The following is a 19,827-nucleotide window of genomic DNA, read 5'->3' as shown; positions in this document are numbered from 1 at the left end:
TGTGTGCAGATTGCCCAGAAGACACCGTGGCATAGAGATGATGAGCACCACGTGGCAGCTACTTTGATGTTTCTAAAGCAGTGGGCCAGGAAGGGCTGTCCAGTGGTGGTAATCTTGAGACTAACAAGTAGTGCTGGACTTGGGCATGTGTATCTGCTCCAGAAGGTGAGGCTGGGCATTACCGAGTGATGGAACCTGTCTACGAGATGAGGCTGGGTTTGGCATATTTCTCTAGACATAGCTTTTTAAAAAGGAGTGCCCTAAAAACCATTCAAAGTTAATTTTTCCACTTTCCAGTTATAAGAACCAAATCCCATCTTTGGAAGCGGTGGGATGAGGTGGAAAACATAAAGTCAGGAACAGTGTTTCCTCTTGACTCTGGCACTGAAGCTGCACGTGGGGTGAATTAGTCATGAATCTCCTCTGGTCTCACTTTCCTAGACTTTAAAATGAGAGTGGGGTCGAGTGTTCTGTAGGGGTCCCATCAGTGTGACCTTTTATCATCCTGCAATTGTGGATGTGGCCTCTGGGCAAGCAGCTTGGGACATTGACAATGCCATGTTGCTAGACACAAGAATCTGATTTTAGAAGTAGTTTAAACCACTTCTTTATTGAAGCTTAACTCAGTTGTCGAGCTCCATCATAGCAGAGTGTTTGGAGGAAACAGCAGTGGGACTGAAAGACCAAATTCATCCTTATTTAAAATCTTTACAGTGAATAGATAGAAGATTAGAGATCTTAAAATCACATGCATGGTCTGAACGGTCCACTTAAAGGGGTGAGACTATTATTTTCTCCTTGGACTTTTCTTTTTCACTTTGTAATATTTCAATTACAAAAGTCCAGTAACAGGCACTTCTAGGGAAGGTTAGAAAGAAGCTCTATAGGTCAAGGTAACAGGTGCTTGAACCATTTTTTCATTATTTGGGGAGTTTTATGTAAATTTGTTGTATAATTAAGGGATCCTATTTTGGCGTTGTGACAGTGTTACCTGATCTACCAGGTCCTTGGTCTCAGCCCATGGAAACTATTCACATGGTGTCCCTAACCATTTCTGCAGCCCTATATAAGGCCATAAGAACAACAGGGTCTTTATAGCAGCCCCTGTTGTACTTATGGCCTTATCTAGGGCTGTAGAAATGGTTAGGGACACCATGTGAATAAGCACACGTATGTTTATTGTGGCCACTATTCACAATAGCAAAGACTTGGAACCAACCTAAATGTCCATCAGTGATAGACTGGATTAAGAAAATGTGGCACATATACACCACGGAATACTATGCAGCCATAAAAAAGGATGAGTTCATGTCCTTTGTAGGGACATGGATGAAGCTGGAAACCATCATTCTGAGCAAACTATCACAAGGACAGAAAATCAAATACTGCATGTTCTCACTCATAGGTGGGAATCGAACAATGAGAACACTTGGACACAGGGTGGGGAACACCACACACCAGGGCCTGTTGTGGAGTCGGGGTGAGGGGGAGGGATACCATTAGGAGATATACCTAATGTAAATGACGAGTTGATGGGTGCAGCACATCAACATGGCACATGTATACGTATGTAACAAACCTGCACATTGTGCACATGTACCCTAGAACAGGGTCACTCTGGTTCCCTGCAGGGAGGAACAATAAAAGTAACAATTATAATTTGCCAAGAACTGTATAATTATCAGAGCATTTCACATAGAAAAACCAAGGGAAGTAAATACTATTACTTTTTTTAGACATATTTTATAGATGAAAGAGGCTCTGAGGGATTAAGAGACTTGCCCAAATTCACATAAATCCAGTTTTAAATTTTTGTTCTTTCAATTTTTAGCCTCAAATATTATGTCCTCAATTGCCTTGCCCATGCTGATGAACTGGCAAATCTTGATTGCATTTATGTCTACGTATAACCCAGTTCTAGTACTAGATTTCCATTGCTCATGTTTTCTTATAGAGAAAAGACAGTCCATATCAACAATTTTTCAGTACTGTATTCAGAAGGAGCTAGCAAATTGAGTTTCCACAGAGGAGCAACTAATATAATTCTACCACAATATTGTTTTGGATTTTTTCTTTTAAATGTTACATATAAATTAACAAGAGATAAAAATAACAGCACACTTGTTTCAACATGTGATTGTGCTCAGCAATGATTATTTTATTTGACTTGTTAAATTACAACCAAAAAGACATTCATCATTATTCATTTGCTGTTCAGGATCTGTGCAGGTTGGAAATTATGGCTCTTACTGCTGTGAAACACAAGGCCACAGCACCTGGATGAAAACGAAAAGCCCTATCACTCATTTCTCCTTCACTTGCCATCAGATGATCGTAGCCAAAATGTCCTCTGTGTGATTGGAAGATGACACCTCACTCATCAAGAATTGTACTGTTTCATTTGACTTTTCACCTTGTGACCGTTAAGATGCCTAAGATCAGAACTCCTCATCTTAAAACTTCCATCCCAGAACTTTTTCTGTCATAGCACCTGTGCCTAACGATACTTTGAGACCAGAACCACCTGCTTGGCTTCAGGAGGACACCTTATCAGCTGAAAGAAAATGCTTTGAAATAGAGTGTGGCCTAGCTTTGAGGTTGGGAGGGATGGCTTTGTTTACTTTCCAGTGGGCAGCTATCTACTTTAGATTAAAGAAGAATGAGAGAATTATCTGGTTTGATTCTGACATCAGAAGTGCAGATATTTGGAAAGTGCTTTAGAGCAACTTTGGTTATAAATGAGCGGGTAAACTCCTAAAACAGTATCTTGACTTAAAAACATTCGGCTGTACACTCTATTTTAGCAGTGCGCCCAAAACTTTTTTAAAAAATCAAGTAATGTTTACAAGAAAGAATAAAATCTTAATGCTTTTCACTTTTAAAGACAATCAGATAAGATTACCCACTGCCATTAAACACTGATCAAACTCAGTTGTCCTCACATTAGCTTACTCTGTCATAGCAAAAAAAAGAAAAAAGAAAAAAAGTCCCAGTGTAAGCTTCTCCAGTGGTTAGCATGATCCCTTACTCACAAGCAAGGGAGCCAAGAGAGCTCAGATATCAAGACTGAGGTTTCTAAAACATTTAAAGGAATATGTGCTAATTAACAACCTCTTTTGGTTGCTACCTTATATACAATTAGTATTGTATACACTATTATTATGAAACTATATTCCTACCCCGTCTCCTGTATTCAGCAACAGCAACGTATATATTTAAATACTTTAAAAGGACACCAGCACTTATTAAGATGTGTTGATCTTGAACATGAGACTCTTTGTTAGAGAACCTGAATCTGAAAAGAGTACTTTTAAAAGCTAAGGCGACATGGCACAACCAATCTAATGAAAAAGTAGATGAAGTTTCAAATAGCCGTCATATTGAGAACACAACAAACAAGTCACTAACAGCTGCCTGGGGACTTTCAGGGGAGCAGGGAGATTTGAGTATTTAAATCTGTACATCCCCTAAGTTGTATTTACTTATATTTTATTTTTTAGAGATGGGGTCTCTCTAGGCTGGTCCTGAGATCCTGGCCTCAAGTGATCCTCCCATCCCTGCCTCCAGAGTAGCTGGGATTACAGTTATGTGCCACCGTGCCCAGTTCATCCCCTAAGTTTTAAAATACTGCTGTTAATAATGTATTGAACTCAGGGCCACTGAGAATGAATTTAGTCCCAGAGAAAAAGTTTCAGAACACACACAAATTGGGACAAGTTGCTGAAAAATCTTTACATAAGATTTGCCCTGGTTCCCCTTCCTGGCTGCAGAACCCCAGGAACTTTTCCAGCTTCCTCTCTATTCGCAGTGGCCCTTCCGGGGGCCGCAGAGCTGGGCTGAAAGATGTTTAAAGAAGTGAGTTGGCAGAAAATATGCATGTTTAAGAGCATTTAGGAGCAAGTTCAACTGGATTCTCTCCTGGCATCCAAGGGGACCAGATCACATCCTTTAAAACTATGTTAGAGAAAGAACAGTCCCCTAACCGGCCTTTGTGGAGGGCCACTTCATCTTACGCCGTTATCACCCTTCCCCTCTACTCAAAACGCAAGTCACATCCTATGCGGCTTCTAAGTTTAGAACAAAACAAAACAGGCTCTGGTTCTGATTTTTTCAAGAATCAGGCTCACTTTATATTCTTTATCAGGAGTGAGCAACCTTTTTCCATAAAGGGGTAGCTAATCAATATTTTAGGCGCTGTGGGGCCATACGCTCTTTGTTGCAATGACTCGACCCTGCTGTTGCAGACAGTCTCAGGCCGTACTGCATAAACAAATGAGTGTGGCTGTGCTCAGTAAAACCTTATTTAAAAAAACAGGCAATGGACTGGCTCTGGCCCAGGTCTACATAATAGCCACAAATGGCGCCTCTCTTCTGAACACTGCAAAGTGCTTCCCATGGTTCCAGCCAGATTAATGTCTACTTACACAGCGTTTAGTACTTTGATAGTGGATCCACAGGAGAAGCATAAGAAGTCAGAGTGATCCGAGGATTCAGTGTTCATGATCCACGGCTGCAAATCAACATGATCAGAAATTGGGAGGAACCTGGAAGATCGTGATTCTGTTTTATTAAGAAACCTGGGCCAGGCACACATGCCTGTAATCCCAGCATTTTGTGAGGCCAAGGCAGGACCAGCCTGGGAAGCATAGCAAGACTCTCTCTCTATATAAAATAAGAAAAGAAAAAAAAAATAGCTTATTGAAAAAAAAAAAAAAAGAAACCTGAACATGTAGCTGTCCCTGGCTTTTGCTAATCTCAGAACTGCCCATTCAGCAGCTGAGGGTAATGGTTACTCTGGGGTGGCAGGTGCAGATGCAAAGAAAAGCAATAAATTATGGATAATGTGATACTTTAGATGTCTTAAAGAGTCAATGCATTTTTTCAAAGAACCAGATGTAAGTCAGCACTGAGGGATTCACTACTCAAGCCACTGGACTTATCAACTCAAAGGGAAATTTGGTCAGCACGTGGCTAAAAAAGCTAAACGACAGAAGCAGATACATAAAAGTTGTGAGAAGAGCAGCCGCCAAGAATCACCAAATTTCCTACAGGTAGAGAAAATCTCGCCAGTCATCTTAGCCAATTCAGATTACCAATGGGGAAACTAAGGCCCAAGGAGAAAGAGGTAACTTGCAGAGCCAGCTGTGGGGAGATCACCAAATCTCAGCCATTTCAACTTCCAATCTGTTGCTATTTCACTAAGGGGAGCTCACTGACCATATAAAAACACTTATGAGGTTATTTTCTAAATGTCTGGCTGCTGTTAAAAAAACAAGTTTCCTGTTGGGAGATAACTGGTCCCAGAAAACCCCTGAACTTTGCTGAAGGGAGCAGAATGCAGCACATCACTGATTTAAGGTAGTTGACAAAAACTGCACAGGATAAATCATTAAATGGCCATCTTCCCACGAATATAAATGCTGATCTCTCATGTTGTATGCTAACATGGCAAGAACAGACTGGGAAGTTCTTAAATCAAAGTTTGCATTGATCTGTTTCCCTCCTAACAAATCAAAGGCAAATGTGACCCTCATATCTTTGGTGTCTGTGACGTAGAGGATTCCTCGGGCAATGAAGGCGTTGCCGGCCTTGGATTTGGGGTACGTGGTATTGATGTGTTGCACCACTGAGAATGTCCTCTCATCCAGTTGTGCTACAAGAATGCTCGAGCCGTCCACACTTGACGCATAGATAATCCAAAGGCCCTTTTCATCTACAGCTAGATTGAAGTAAGTTTTGGAATTTGCAAAAAGGTATTTTCGATCAAAATACAAGGCATTTTCAAGCTTCAGAGTTTGGGATGTTTCCTGGCCAAATTCAAATCTGAAATATGCAAACAAAGAAAAGTAGACATGAATCACCATTTCTGTGGACACAGGTGGTTTATTAGGCTCCTCTATTAAACTGAGTTAGTGGGTCTGGGGTGAGGGCTGGGATTTTGCATTTCTTATAAGCTCCCGGGTAACGCCTGCTCTGCTGGTCCTTGGGCAATGCTGTGAGCAGTGAGGATGTAAGAGACAATGACTGGTTGTGCCAGCAGAGGCAACAGGGAGACAGTGGTGTGGTGTTAAAGAGAATAATCACTAAAGTCAGAATGAATTTGCATTGAGTGACGAATTACTAGCCATGTGACCCCCACTTCACTAATGCCCAGATGTTTGTTGACCTCCTGAAATGCCCCTTCAAAGATTCTCAGAGCTGCAAGGGGGCTGTAAAAGAGGATCTAGTCCAATCTTCTAATTTTATAAGCAAAAAATGAGAAGAAACTGGCCCATGAATACAAGTAAGAGGCAGAGCCAGAGGTTGAACTTAGGGTTTCTAACTCTAAGTGTGGGGGTTATTCCTTTACTCTCTGCTGAAATTTAAAAAAAAGAGTTTCACAGCCTGCTAAGTTAAGAAGAAAGTCACCAGGTGAGAAGGGCTGTTCCAAAGTCATGACTGTGAAAACCATTTTCTTGTCAAGTAAGTGGCTGGATACATTAAACTATGGCATGGAATCTCATGCCCCTTAGCTCCTGGAGGCTGTATGATTTGACAGATTCCAACTCTAGGCTGTATCATAAAAGTGAATTATAATTCAAAAGGTACGTAACTCCAGGAATGAAAACTCAGGAACATTAGGCTAAAAGAAAACACCAGAGGGTGCCATTGAGCAGCAGAAGAAACATGAACTGTGTGCATCGTGGATATGCATTTGAGCATAACAGACTTGAAGTCTATCAAGAAACCGTGAAGAAACTAGAGAAGAGTGAGGCTTGGGAAGGTCCCTGCACATCTCAGTACACAGGAGTTCTCCTTCCTCTGAATACCTGGGATTTAGTGCTGCCATTTGGCCCTGTCTAGTCCTGGCACCTCACAGCTGCATTCCTTGGTGAGACCCATCTCTCCCAGCAATTACAGGGTCGAATTCAGCTCTGCTTCTCCGTCAGGTCCCAGCCCGTGGCCCGGCATAGAGCAGTACAGCCTCCTAACCACTGCATCCAAACTTAGCTTCCTTAGAAGATACACCTCCTTGAAGAGGCCAATTCTCACTGTGGGGGTTATCCACCGCGGAACTGCCCCCCACCCCACCTCCGTGTGGCAATAGCCCCATATAACACGGCAGCAGGGAACCACGAGATTCAGTGAGAAGCATCGGAGGGAGTGTGTCTTGACAGCGGGGACTGCTGAGCAGGTGGTAGGTCACTTGTCTTTTTCTACTAGCACAAGACTGCCCAAATGGGGTGGCCAGGGAGGTGTAGAGATGATGATGGGGGTGTCATGTAGACGGGAGTGAGAGGCAAAGGAGGGGATGCTTCCTGCCACGGCTGACGCCAGTGTCTGATGTGTCTGATCATATCGCATATTACATTAGGAAACTCGCCTCATTCTAACCTGAGCATTCAAATGCCAAAGGTTGTTAAAGCTGGACCTCACTAAGGGTAGGAGAAGGATGAGGGAGAGAGAAGGGACCCAGTCCTCCCTCAAAGTCACTGTCTCTCGTTTTGAATGAGTAGGACTGTGGCATTCGTAATACTGGGTTTACTGTTTCAGATAGGGGAAGAGCTAGAAGGACTCAGAGGTTGTAGTCCATCTTTTTGTTTTTAGTTGAGGACAGGGAGACACAGGAAGTGCTGTCTCTTGTCCAAGGCCATAGAGGAGGCAGAAGAGTTGGAGCCAGAAACCAGGTGTCCTGGCTTTCAGTTCACTGCTCTCTTGATTTGCCCAAGACGACCTGCTTCTGCCTCCAAAGGCCAGAGCTTGATTTCCTCTTCTTGAACCCTAAAGACAGAACGTCAGCAACTCTTGTGGGGAAGGCTCAGCGGCTGCCTTGGGCAGTGTCTACCCAGGTGACCCTCCTCCCTTCCCCATGGGAGAGCAGAGGACAGCCTGGGAGGACTATCCATCAGGATGACAGACGGATCTGAAGGCAGAGACGTTTGACTAGGGGTTCATTCCCCAGTCTTCAGTGATCTCAGCTGTGACATGAAATTCCCCACACCCAAAGTTTTCCAAAACAAAACTTTATCAGGGAGCAGCAGCACGTTCCACTAGGGGGAGCTATGAGTTCGGGCTGCTTCTCTCTCAGAGGATGGGGAAGCTATGGCCATCACCACTCCAGGTCTACTTCTCCCTGGCTCCGACCTTCCTCGGGCTGTCCAGACCAGCAACAAATGCAGACCCCGGGCAGGGGCTGGGCCATGGGGCTCACTAACATATCCTGTGATTCATTCAGTCGACAAACCCTGATTGACCTCAGTGTGTCAGCCCTAGGGACACAAAGATGATGAAAACACAGTCCCTACCCCAATTGCTCACAAAAGCACCACAGCACAGGTGCTGCCTGAGAGGTGTGAGAAGGTGCCGTGGTGCGACTCACCTCAGTATGGTGTTGGACCCCCCTTTGTGGTAGTAGAGAGAGTTGTTGTAAACGATGTGCCCACAGCCGTGGAAATAATACGGAAGGTGGATGAACGTGTAACTGCCATTCAGAAGTGAGGGCTGGTCCCTGAATTCCTTCACCATGATGCCTGTAGGAGGGAAGCCAGGGAGAGGCTGTTACCTACCTCCAACAATCACAGCTTGGGAGGGAGTCCTTGGGAGGAATTTCAAAGGAGGGAAATTGAGAGCGAAATGTTCCCGAAGGTCCCTTGTCCAGTGTGAAGAGTCTAAGATTCCCAAGCTCAAAGTTCAGTTCTCCATATGGATTTCTGAAATGTCTTTCAAATGTGGTAGGCATCGAACTGGCCTGGCTCCTCCTGGGAGAACTATGTATCACCCTCTCCCACCCTACTCTATACTGTTTATCAAACTCTCTATGAGAGTAGCATAGGCCTTCACCAGGAATAGCAGATAGTTGGCGCTTGGGTGGTCACCTCTTGCCTCCTCCCACCTCTTCCTGCACTGTGCAGCAGCCACTACTAATGAACAATACTACTTTCTTTTTGAGTCCCCAAATCCTGGTAATCTGGGCAGTTACTACCAGCTTCCCAATTGAATAACTGGCCTTGATGACATAAAGAAGTGATTTCTTCTCAGCTATTTCTCCAACCAGTGAGTATGGCCAGACCCCTTCTTTAATGAGGCCACTGTTATTACCACCAGCAATTCCTGACCATGTCTCTTTGGGACAGTACAACTAGGGTCCTGCTCAGATACAGTGTAACTGCAAGGTGGAACTTCACCTTCTCCCCGGGTTCTCCGTCCAACAGGTGGCCGGGAAAGATGGCCAAAAGTACTCTTCTGGGAGGGGGACAACCTTAGAGAAAGATGGATGGTGTACAAGGATTTTGTCTCTGATATTTTTTTTCCCATTATGGTTTGGAGGTTTATGAGGCCTGCAGTCATAATGCTATTTGTTTCCTTCTGGATACTTGTCTTAAAACAGGCGATATCTGGGTTACCCTCGTCATGCCCCTGTGACCTGAACTTCAAGGCTTTCTACCAGCATGTTCAAAGGAAGAAAGTTTTCTGCCCACTCATTGGTCTTTCTAAAATAAAGAGACATTTATTACGCCAGCTACCGGGGATTTCAGACACACACAAATGGAATACTCCCAAAGGTAGGCAACAGATGAAAAATACAGTTACCACACAGGTATGGGTCATCGGCCGAATGCAAGTACCTGAAAAATGCTCCGTCACCCAAATCCGGTCATCACTCTTGTTAGCAGACTCTCTTATCCAAGTCCCAAATGTCTCTGTCACTTTCAGTATTTGCACTGGGTTTCCGATGGAAGTGATCATGGGTTCTGCCAAAAGGAGAGAAAAAGAAAGTCACTTACCTGCCAATTATGCCTTGAAGGCATTCAGTTTCTGAATTTCAAGACAGGATGCTTTGTTTTTATACCTGCTTGTGGGGAATGGTGTTCACTGGCTTTCTCATCAGCTTTTCCAACCAAGGTATCATCATTTGGTATGGCACAGGTCTCACCTAAAATGACAACAATAATCATCAGAGCAAATACAGTTGGCACGGCGAGATTTGTTGGACTTTATAGCTGCTGCTCTTCTCCACCTCATTCTAGACTATAGTCTCATTAGCATCCCTTGCAATAGATCACCAGATTCCTTGGTTGCCTGCTTTTAAGCAACTCCAAGCCATAGCCTTCCAAATTCTTCATCCTGCTTGTTGAGTTCCCAAGAAGCTTTTCAGGAGTAGAGTTGCTAAGATAATACAATCTCAAAAGGATGTCAGTAAAATCGACAAAGTGGCCTGAGCCAGCCTGTTCAAGGGCTCAGCAATTTGGGGAAATGAGAGGCTTGCTGATGCCTTCCTGGCCTGTCTGGCAGGTGGCATCACTATCATGATTGCATTGTTCTGGAAGGATTTTCACTTTCAGGGAAGCTGCTGGAAGCTGTGAAGTAGCAGCCCCAGAGAATGGGGTGCTCCACTTTATGCAGCATCTTCCTGGAAGAAGTAATCTAGATTCCATCCAGCCCAGAGACATGGGAGTCCCCTCACGACCATTTCCCCATTGTCTCTGTCTAAGGGCCGAGAGAAACACAGGTCCTTGACAGGGGCCTGGTTCAAGTTGGCTTGAGGCTACAGCTGAGCTGTGATTCGTCCTCCTCGGGTTATCAGTGTGCCCCTTAATGAATGGGCTGAATTTAGACCTTTGGTGAAGAGGTGCCTTAGGGCAGCAGAAGCAAACCTGAGGGAGAGGAGGGAGGAGGATGAATGTGGCCAGGGTGAAGAGGACAGGGCATGGACTGAAGCGCAGGCCACTCAGATCCTGAGGGGTTCAAATCACCTTGTGGTTGCTTGATGGAAATCTTGAGGGTAATCGGAAGGGCTCCTTTATCAGTAAAATAAGGGGGCCCGAGCCTCCATGATCTCTAAGCTTCCTGCTAGCTGGATAAGCCTGTGTTTCCCTGAAATCCTTCTGTCACCTGATGAGAATGGTCTCGGGGATCTGTTACAACTTCCCATGGGCAGTCCTGCTGCCCCCGGAGTTTCAACTGGGGTTTTCACTTAGGGAACTACAGGGTATTAAAGATGTGGAGCTGGAGCAGGAGAGAGGGCCAAGTTCAGATGCAAATGCCTGGCAACCAAAGACTCATTTCTAGGAGGCAGAGTGGAAGATAATGCCTTTCATTTAAAGCCATTTTCCTTGCTCTGTATCCAGCCCCTGCCGATCCAGCCCCCTGGTAGATTAGGCTAAGCCCAGACAAGGGCTGTCACTGGCTGGCAGAGCCTGTGACAAATTAGAATTCTGCAAAAGCTCAGGTCAGAGCCCCCTTCTCTCAGGGGAGGTCTTGCTCAGTTCGTTCTTCAAGGGAAGCTGAGCAAAGGGCTGATGCTGATGGCTGGGGAGGCACTGCACGGCAGCCCAGTGGAGGAGCAGCTCTGCCGTGGTCTCATCACATTGCAGAATTATAATCAGGCTCCACTGAGCTGGGGAGGGGGATGGTGCCATCTTCGAGAGCACAGATTCGCCCACTTTGACAGCTGACTGTGTGCCCCCAAACTTCTTCCAGAAAGAACAGTGCACCAAACAGAACTCAGACTGTTTAGGAAAATGACAGCAATGACCCAGCAAGGCTGAGAAATTCCAGTGAGGATCCTCCTTATGAGTGCCATTGAGGAGATGGCCGCAAGTGGCCCCCCTCATAGTTTCAGTTAGGTGACAGATCCTAGGTCACCCCTTTGGGAGAGAAGTCCTAGCATCACCCTAGAAGTATTTTCCATTAATATAATCCTTGATTTCCAGTTAGCTTTCAACCCTGTGGCCACTGTGCCACAAATTGGCTAAAGAACAAGTCCACCAGAGGTCAAGTATTCCTCGCTGTTGGTTGGCTTGACCTTGGGTCAGGTCTCAAAGTGTGAATTTCTATCTAAATGGAAGATGCCCTGAGAGCTGGGACTTTACAGTTAGGCAGAGCTGGGTTTGAATCCTAGCTCCGCCACTTACTCCTGGAGGGACCTTGGGCAAGTTCCTTAGCTCTTTGGGGTATCAGTTTTATTATTTGTAAGTTGGACACAATAATGATTTCAATATCATAGGATCGTTGTGAGAATTACATAAGCACATAGCCCTGGGCCTGGCTTAATGTAGCACTGTTGTTACTATTCGTGAGGACTTAACCAATCCAAACTTCCCCTTCATCTCCTGAGCATCATTCAAGCTTCTCACTTCTCAAGAGTGCAAAAAGTTAGCAGCTTAGCTTTCCAGACTGTTTCAGAGGGGAGGGATGGTGGACAGAGCAAGGAGGAGGACTGGTCTGCTGGTAAATGAAGGAAGCAGGAGGAGGGAAGGGGAGTGGGAGGCCTAATTCTAAAACTGTCCCTGGTCCTCAGCCCTGGGGCAGACTACAAAGACCTCCTGTGAGAAGTTCGCAAGAAGGGAATTCTCATTTTGGACAAAACCCTCCTCCCTCTATTAAAACAAATCTGGTCACAGAGCCTGGGGTGCAGACCAAGAGTTTGGAATAATTGACAGAAGAGGCAGGCCCCGTAGGGCAGAGGTGGTGACCTGGGCACTGGCCGTTGAACATGTTTGGCTGCCGAGGGCCTTTGGCTCTTCTGCTTCCAGGGGGCCCTGGAGGACCTGGAGGGCCTGGGGGCCCAGGTGGACCTGGTGGGCCTTGGTCACCTTTGGCACCTGGAGAGAGAGAGAGAGAAAGGGAGAGAAGGAGGGAAGAGGGAGGAGGGGGAAGGGGAGAGAGGGACAGAGAAGGGGAGAGAAGAAGAGAGAAAGGAGAGAGAGAAGGAAAGGGGAGGGAGGAAGGGATGAAGGGAGGGAGGGAGGAACAGAGAAAGGGAGGGAGGAAGAGAAGAAGGGAGGGAGGGAGGGAGGAAGAGAAGAAGGGAGAGAGGGTGGGAGGAAGGGAAAAGAGTGGTCAGCTAAGGTCTCTTCAGCTGCCTCCTCACAGCCAGACCAAATAAGCCTTTTCAGTCTCTCTACCAGTGGACAAGTGGGGCCACAGAAGCTGGAGGCAGGTCTCTGTCCACCAGGAAGGGGCAGAGATCTGCAGGCAGAGCAGATGTGGCCCAACCTCCTACGCCCTCTCCACTCTCCTCCAGGGGACACCCTCTGCTCTGACCTGGTCTTTTCAATTGGGGTTCATAAGGGATGGTGCTTTTCTGAAGGGTTTGTCATCACCCCTCACTTGGTCAGCAGCATGGAGGAACATGGTACTCTGGATGTGTAGATTTCCTATGTAACGGAAGTGTAATATAACTTTATATTTTTCAAATACATTTATGTATATTACCCTGTCAAAACACGTCTTAAATTATACATGTTTTGCATAGCAACATCTGCTGTTCATGAAACAAAATGTACTAAACCCAGTTCGATCTTTCCTTGATGCTTTGGTCTAAGAACAGTGCCTGGTAAACAACAGGCACTCAATCAAGTCTGAATGGATGGATAGATGGTTGGATGGGCAACTGATTCAGGGTCATTATTCTGAGGCCTGTCCAGAAGCTGAGCAGATGCCAGCATCATGCCTCTTGTACAGCCTACAGAACTATGAGCCAATTAAACCTTTTTTTAAATATATAAATTACCCAGTCTCAGGGTAATGTGAGAACAGACTAGTACAGGTGTTAAGTGAAAATGCCAGGTAAATTGCATGCTGTTTGCAAGTGGCTGCTCAGTCCACTGCCCCTGGACTGCAGGTAAGAGAGTTAGCTCATCCAGCCCAAGGCCCCTGGGCTGTTTCTGTCCTAAGGTGGTTCTCCTGTACAGCCTGCCACCACTGGACTCTCTCCTCTGTACGAAGCCCCCAGTAAAGCCCCATGTCACATTTGCTGGCCCTGGGTCTCTTCTTTGGCTTCTTGAATCTGTTGCCATCCCTACTGAGGTTGGCCGGGGCTTGGCACAACAATATTTTGCCCCAATTCTATGTAAAAAGGCCATTAGGATCAGGGTCTGAGGATGGCTCAACCTCATCAGTGAAGCAAATGCTTGTGCTTCCTGTCAGTTGTCCTCTGAGGTGTCGTAAGTTGCCTGCTTACTTGTCTTATTCTGGATTGTGCTGGATTTCAATATATCTTGGAAAAGAAAACTTCCTTCATTCCATTCAAGTCAACCATGGCTTTTAGACCCAATTACCTGAACCACGTACACTTAGATCCCAGATCTGGTCTTGCCACATGGAGTAACATGCTCACGTTTCTCCTCTTTGAAAGCATAGAACTCCAAAACATGCTGCAAAACAGATGGCCACATAAGGCCATAAAGGAGAGAAGACACAGGAGCAGCCCTGGTGTTGGAATCCAGGCAGTTCTCTGGGCGTACAAGCCCTCAAAGAGAGCCACAGCGCACCCTTCTTACCTGCCAGGAGCACATCGTTGGACACATCTCCTTTGTCACCCTTTTCTCCCTTCTGCCCTGGTGGGCCCTCATTTCCCTGCAGGCCCAGTTCACCATGGTCTCCCTTTTCTCCCCTTTCCCCTGGATTTCCTGCAGCTCCAGGTATCCCTGACCAAAAAAACAAAAGACATATTAGCCTATGGTGCAAAAAGTTCTGGCATACCACTTTATATTATTGTACTTTCCAGGGAAGCAGTTTTAAATACCAAACACACAGCTTTTCATAACCATTTTAGAGCAGCAGTGTGACCATACATTCATTAAAGAACAGCATTTCCAGGTGGCTCTGCTGGATTATTTATTTATTTATTTATTTTTTGAGACGGACTTTGGCTCTGTCACCCAGGCTGGTGTGCAGTAGCGCGATCTCGGCTCACTGCAACCTCTGCCTCTCGAGTTCAAGCAATTCTCCTGCCTCAGCCTCCGGAGTAGCTGGGATTATAGGCGTGAGCCACCACACCCATCTAATTTTTGTATTTTAAATAGAGACAGGGTTTCGCCATGTTGACCAGACTGGTCTTGAACTCCTGACCTCAGGTGATCCGCCTGCCTCGGCCTCCCAAAGTGCTGGGATTACAGGTGTCAGCCACTGCTCCTGGCCTGCTGGATTATTTTTAGAGAAATTTGGCTGAGCCAACAGTTTGGAGAGAGGAGTGAACCGCAAGAGCGGGCGATGACAGCAACAGTGGAAAGAAGGCAAGGAAGGCCTAATGAGAAGTCTGCAGCCATGATGCTCAGAGGGGTGTGTCTGCTGCCATAATAGTGAGTGTTAAATACATTATTTAGTTTATTCCTCACAACATATTGGAGTGGTAGGCTGGGCAGTCATCCTTACTCTCATTTTACAGATATTGAAACTAAGGCCTACAGTGGTTATAACAGATGCTGCCAAGTCAGAGAGCAAAGCGCCTCTGATTCCATCTCCAATGCCCTTTTCTGTGACATTCCAATGCAAAATACTTTCAATCACAATAGCAAAACAGGTAAAGTTGCTTTAGGACAACCATTAATAGGGATGGTGAACAAAAGGTAGTGGGTGAAATTTCTGCCTCTGTTCACAGGGAGCTATGACTACAGAAATTGCTGTCCTCTGCACATTGCTAGAAACCAGTCAAGGTCTAAGTAACAGCTTGTGTCAGCCTTGGACCCCGAGCAGTGAAAGCACCCTTGGATTGTCCCAGTTCACTGCTGGGAGGTAGTTCCCAGTGGCACAGGAAGGAGGATCTCAAATAGCCTGTCAATCTCACTAAGTTGAGGGGCCAAAAATCAGAGTTTGGGGAGAAGGAGATGGCTAGAATTTGCAAGATAGAAAAGCAGAGAGGAGACAGCTGTGTGAAAGAGCCCTGCAGATCTGCAGAGGGCTCCCTTGAACCTGTGACTGAAGGATGACTTCTACACATGAGGGAATTCCAGAGGGCTGGGAAAGGAATTCACAGACTGTTCACTATAAAATTCTCAGGGCTCACACAGGAAAAAGTTCTCATTCCCACAGCCACCATGGGGAAATCTCATCAAATACTGAAATACTGGGTAGAGTCCTTGAAAAAGTCTAGTTTTAGTAGTGGGGCTAAATTAGCCCCAGGTTAAAGGCTGCGGTGGCCCCACCATTACAAATTTTCAACACAAGTTTCTAAAGGATGAAACCTATCTTCCAGTGATTTAACTGCCTGACTCTGTGCCTGCTGAGAGTCCAAAATTTGAATCATTCAGTTCATGTAACTCAGCATATTAGCAATTTAAGCAAGAAAAATTATACGATCATCTCAACGATATAGAAAAGGCATTTGATACAATTTAGTATCCATTCTTAATTTGTCAACAAACTAGTAATAGAAGAGAACTTAGTCTGGAAAAGGACATCTACAAAAAAAACCTACAGCTAACATCATCCTTAATGGTGAAAGACCGAATGTTTTCTCCCTAATATCAGAAACAAGATAAGGGTATCTAATCCCATCACTTTTATTTAACATCCTACTGGAGGTCCTAGCCAGTGCAATAATGCAAGGAAAAATAACGAAAAGGCATACAGATTGGAAAGGATGAAGACAGTTTGCAGATGTCATGATTGTGTATGTAGAAAATCTCAAGGAATCTATAAAAAGGCTACTAGAACTCTTGAATATACAGTTACACAGGGTCCTTGAGAGGGGAAGTTATTATCTAATATTGTACAAAGCCATTGCCAGATATGGATCAATTAACGTGATACCCTATCTCAGAGAATATGTGCTCATTTTAACAACAGCCCCTTGGAGATATTGCTCAACAGAGGTATTGCCCAAGTGGCAGAGATTTCAGTGGTGGGGAAGATAGCATGTCACAATACCCCACAGTTCATACCCAAATGCCCTGCATTGCCATCAGATTAATTATTCCTTAAAACAGTGGTTCCCAACCTTTTTGGCACCAGGGACTAGTTTTACAGAAGACAATTTTTCCATAGACTGGGGTGTGGGGAGGGATGGTTTTGGGATGATTCAAATGCATTACATTTATTGTGAATTTTATTTCTATTATTACGTTGTAATATATAACAAAATAATTATACAACTCACCATAATGTAGAATCACTGGGAGCCCTGAGCTTGTTTTCATGCAACTAGACAGTCCCATCTGGGGGTGATGGGAGATGGTGACAGATCATCAGGCATTAGATTCTCAATAGGGTTTGCACTCCTATGAGAATCTAATGCTGCTGCTGATCTGAAGGGAGCTCAGGCGGTAATGTGAACACTGGAGAGTGGCTGTAAATACAGATGAAGATTTGCTCAATCATTTGCTGCTCACCTCCTGCTGTACGGCCCGGTTCCTAACAGGTCATGGACCGATATGGGTCCAGGGACTGGGGACTCCTACCCTAAAACATAAACCTGGAGCTCTTAGCACCTTTCATTTACCCCAGAGGAGTAATAAATATTCAAAATAGTTTCTGCTCTTCCATGTTCATATTCATATTCCATATTCAAGGAACTGTCTGCAGACTATTCTAAGGAAGGCAGCAGTGCATGAAAAAGCCTCAAAGTGTTGATTACTGTTAGAAGAAAACTGTAGTGAACAAAAAAAATTTGCTAGATTTCAACCAACCAATGAAAAAAACCTTGGTGAAAACTATGAAATTCAGCCACAGTTGGGAGTCAGAAGCCCCAGGGTCCTCACCACTTCCAGTGGTAAGCTTGGGTGGCGGCTGCCCGTCCAGTGGAACTGGGGGAGCACAGTAGAAGAGGATGTGAAGAGGAGCAGGGTGCCCCTCCACTGTCAGCACTGGCTCTGCCATGGATTCAGTGATATAGGGGTCAAATCATGCCTCTTTGAGGGGTCATGCCTCGTAATATCTCCCTCACAATAGCACCAAAATCCCATTGCACTGACCCCTCCGGGCCCTCAGTCATCAGGCCATCTGGGTGGAAAGTGGTTCACTCACTTGAGAAGAGCCCTTCTGCCAGGCCCTCTTTGTGAGAAGACGTTCTTTTGTCAGTGTTTTAAATAGGCAACTTGGCACATTATCTGAAGGAGACAAAAGACGAGGGCATTGCCATAGAGTCCAGCCCGCACAGTGCACCAAGTGTAACTGACACCTTCGAAAGGTCTCACATGACCCAGAGGTAGCAGTGCTCAGGGAAAGGCTATCTGCTGGTTACTGCAGGGATATCTTTTTCAGGCATTTATTCTAGTCGCAAACAGCCTTCTGCATCATCATCTTATTTCCCCTTCCTTTCTTTTCTTTCTTCCTCTTATGTCTTTTATTTTCTTTCCCGGAAAGGCCATATGTGAAATAGGAAAATGTTCCTGCTGCCGGGCAGCTGTTGTAATGCGGCCCCCACAGGGGCAGGTATTTAACACTATTCAAGGCCTTTGCTTGAGGCTGTGTTTTTACTGTAGTTGGGAAATGCATGATCGTTTTACAGCTTTCATTAGGAAAGGGTTGGGGGACATTTTGTCTGCATAGAGTCTGCCTTTGCCCTCTTGTCCACCATAGCGCTGACAAAGCATCCCCTCGTCTTTGTCGGTAAAATTGCCCTGGCTGTGCTTTCACCGTGATATGTCAGAAATTAAATACCACCTAATCGTGATTCATCATCAGGAACCTGTGTGTGGCATTTTCTACCCTGCCCTGTCCCAGGGAAGGTCAGGGATGCTAGCCGTGCACAGTGACACTATGCCATTATGTGATCGGGACCCCTGGCTGGCTTTGAGTCGGCGCATTCTGCCAGAGAAGAAAGGCCAGACTCTGCCTGTGTAACTTGTGCTAGGAGTGGCTCTCTACTGTTTTTCTCTGGTGTCACCCACTCAAAACAAACAGTTTCATCAGCATTTGAGTTTGGAGTTGTGTGATATCTCCGGGTTGAGGTCAACTCTCATCTTCACAACATGGGGTGAGGGAGGATGTTTTATGTCCAGCAGTATCATTTGTTGCTAAGGCGGGGGAAAGAGGCCAGAGAGTGTCACACAAAACCCAGTCCTGAGACACGAATAGGGAGGAGGGCTTTCATTTCTGTTTTTATAAGAATTTGACTTTTAGAGAAGATACTGCAGCATTAACTCTTAAGTGAGAAAATGAGAGGCAGATGGAAGGAAAGAAACTGCTTGCTTTTGAGGCAATGGAACATCAGACTTCATAGAAGATGCTGGTTGCACAATTGACATTTAGGTCTCTTTCAGTTCTGACTCTTCTCTTCAGATCTAAGTCAGTGTTTCCAGATGAATACAGAACACTTCCACCTAGATCGCCTTTTGGTCTAAAATAAAGTTTCTCCTTCCCCACTTTTGAAAACAACAACAATAGCTAACCCCAGTATAGCACTTACAATGCGTCAGGCCCTCTTCTAAGCACTTTATATACTTTAATCCATTTAATCTTCCTAATAACATTATGAGGTTAATACTATTATTGTCCCTATTTTGCAAATAAGGAAATTGTGGCACGAAGTGATAACTTGCCCAGGAGCGTACAGGTAGTAAGCGGAAGAGCCGGGACACAAAGCATCTGGCTCCAGCTCTGGCTCTGAGCTATTGCACCATCATTCTTAGCTTTTCTAAGGTCAGAACCTGAGAAGCTTTGATGTGTCAGTCTCCTGGAAGCAACCGTTAGGCTACAGAGCTTAAACTCTGCTTCATCAGGGTAGTCTTATAATGACTCCTGGTTGCCTCCTGCATATGTGGAGCTGAACCCCCTGACCTTACTTTGAAGGCCATTACCCTCTAGTCCTACCCCAATCTAGCCAGGGTCCCCACTAGTACCCAGGGGTGGCCTCATAACCTGTGAGCCTAGGCCTTTCTGTTCTCTCCCTGCGGTTAATGCTGCTGCAGTTATCTTCTCTAAAAAGCAAATTCTCATAAAAAACAGAAATGAAAGCCCTTCTTCTTATTCGTGTCTTGGGACTGGGCCCCGTTCCCCCGCCTTTCCCACCGCTCCTCTACTTAACTCCAAAGTGCTGATCACTCTTCTCTCTCTTGTCCTTTATGCTTAGTTCTACTGCACAATCCATCCTCTGCAAATAGGACCCTCTGCACAGGGTCCTAT

At 45.3% G+C, this 19,827-nt stretch overlaps 1 protein-coding gene across 1 annotated transcript in view; it reads right to left on the bottom strand.

Moving 5' to 3' along the window:
- Nucleotides 1–4,147: 4,147 nt before the first annotated feature.
- Nucleotides 4,148–19,827, bottom strand: part of GLDN (gliomedin) — a 63,784-nt gene continuing 48,104 nt past the window's right edge. Inside the window, exons 5-10 of the mRNA XM_032175140.2 lie at nt 14,265–14,411; nt 12,456–12,584; nt 9,830–9,913; nt 9,606–9,731; nt 8,360–8,510; nt 4,148–5,823 (exon numbers count right to left, since the gene is read on the bottom strand). Of these exons, the coding sequence (XP_032031031.1) occupies nt 5,346–5,823; nt 8,360–8,510; nt 9,606–9,731; nt 9,830–9,913; nt 12,456–12,584; nt 14,265–14,411 (1,115 nt within the window). The 3' untranslated portion in view covers nt 4,148–5,345. The remainder of the gene's footprint in view (nt 5,824–8,359; nt 8,511–9,605; nt 9,732–9,829; nt 9,914–12,455; nt 12,585–14,264; nt 14,412–19,827) is intronic.

Source organism: Hylobates moloch, unplaced genomic scaffold (assembly GCF_009828535.3).
Source record: "Hylobates moloch isolate HMO894 unplaced genomic scaffold, HMol_V3 SCAFFOLD_14, whole genome shotgun sequence".
NCBI lineage: Eukaryota > Metazoa > Chordata > Mammalia > Primates > Hylobatidae > Hylobates > Hylobates moloch.
The sequence above is the reverse complement of the archived record's forward strand: the minus strand, read 5'-3'. Positions and strand labels throughout refer to the sequence as shown.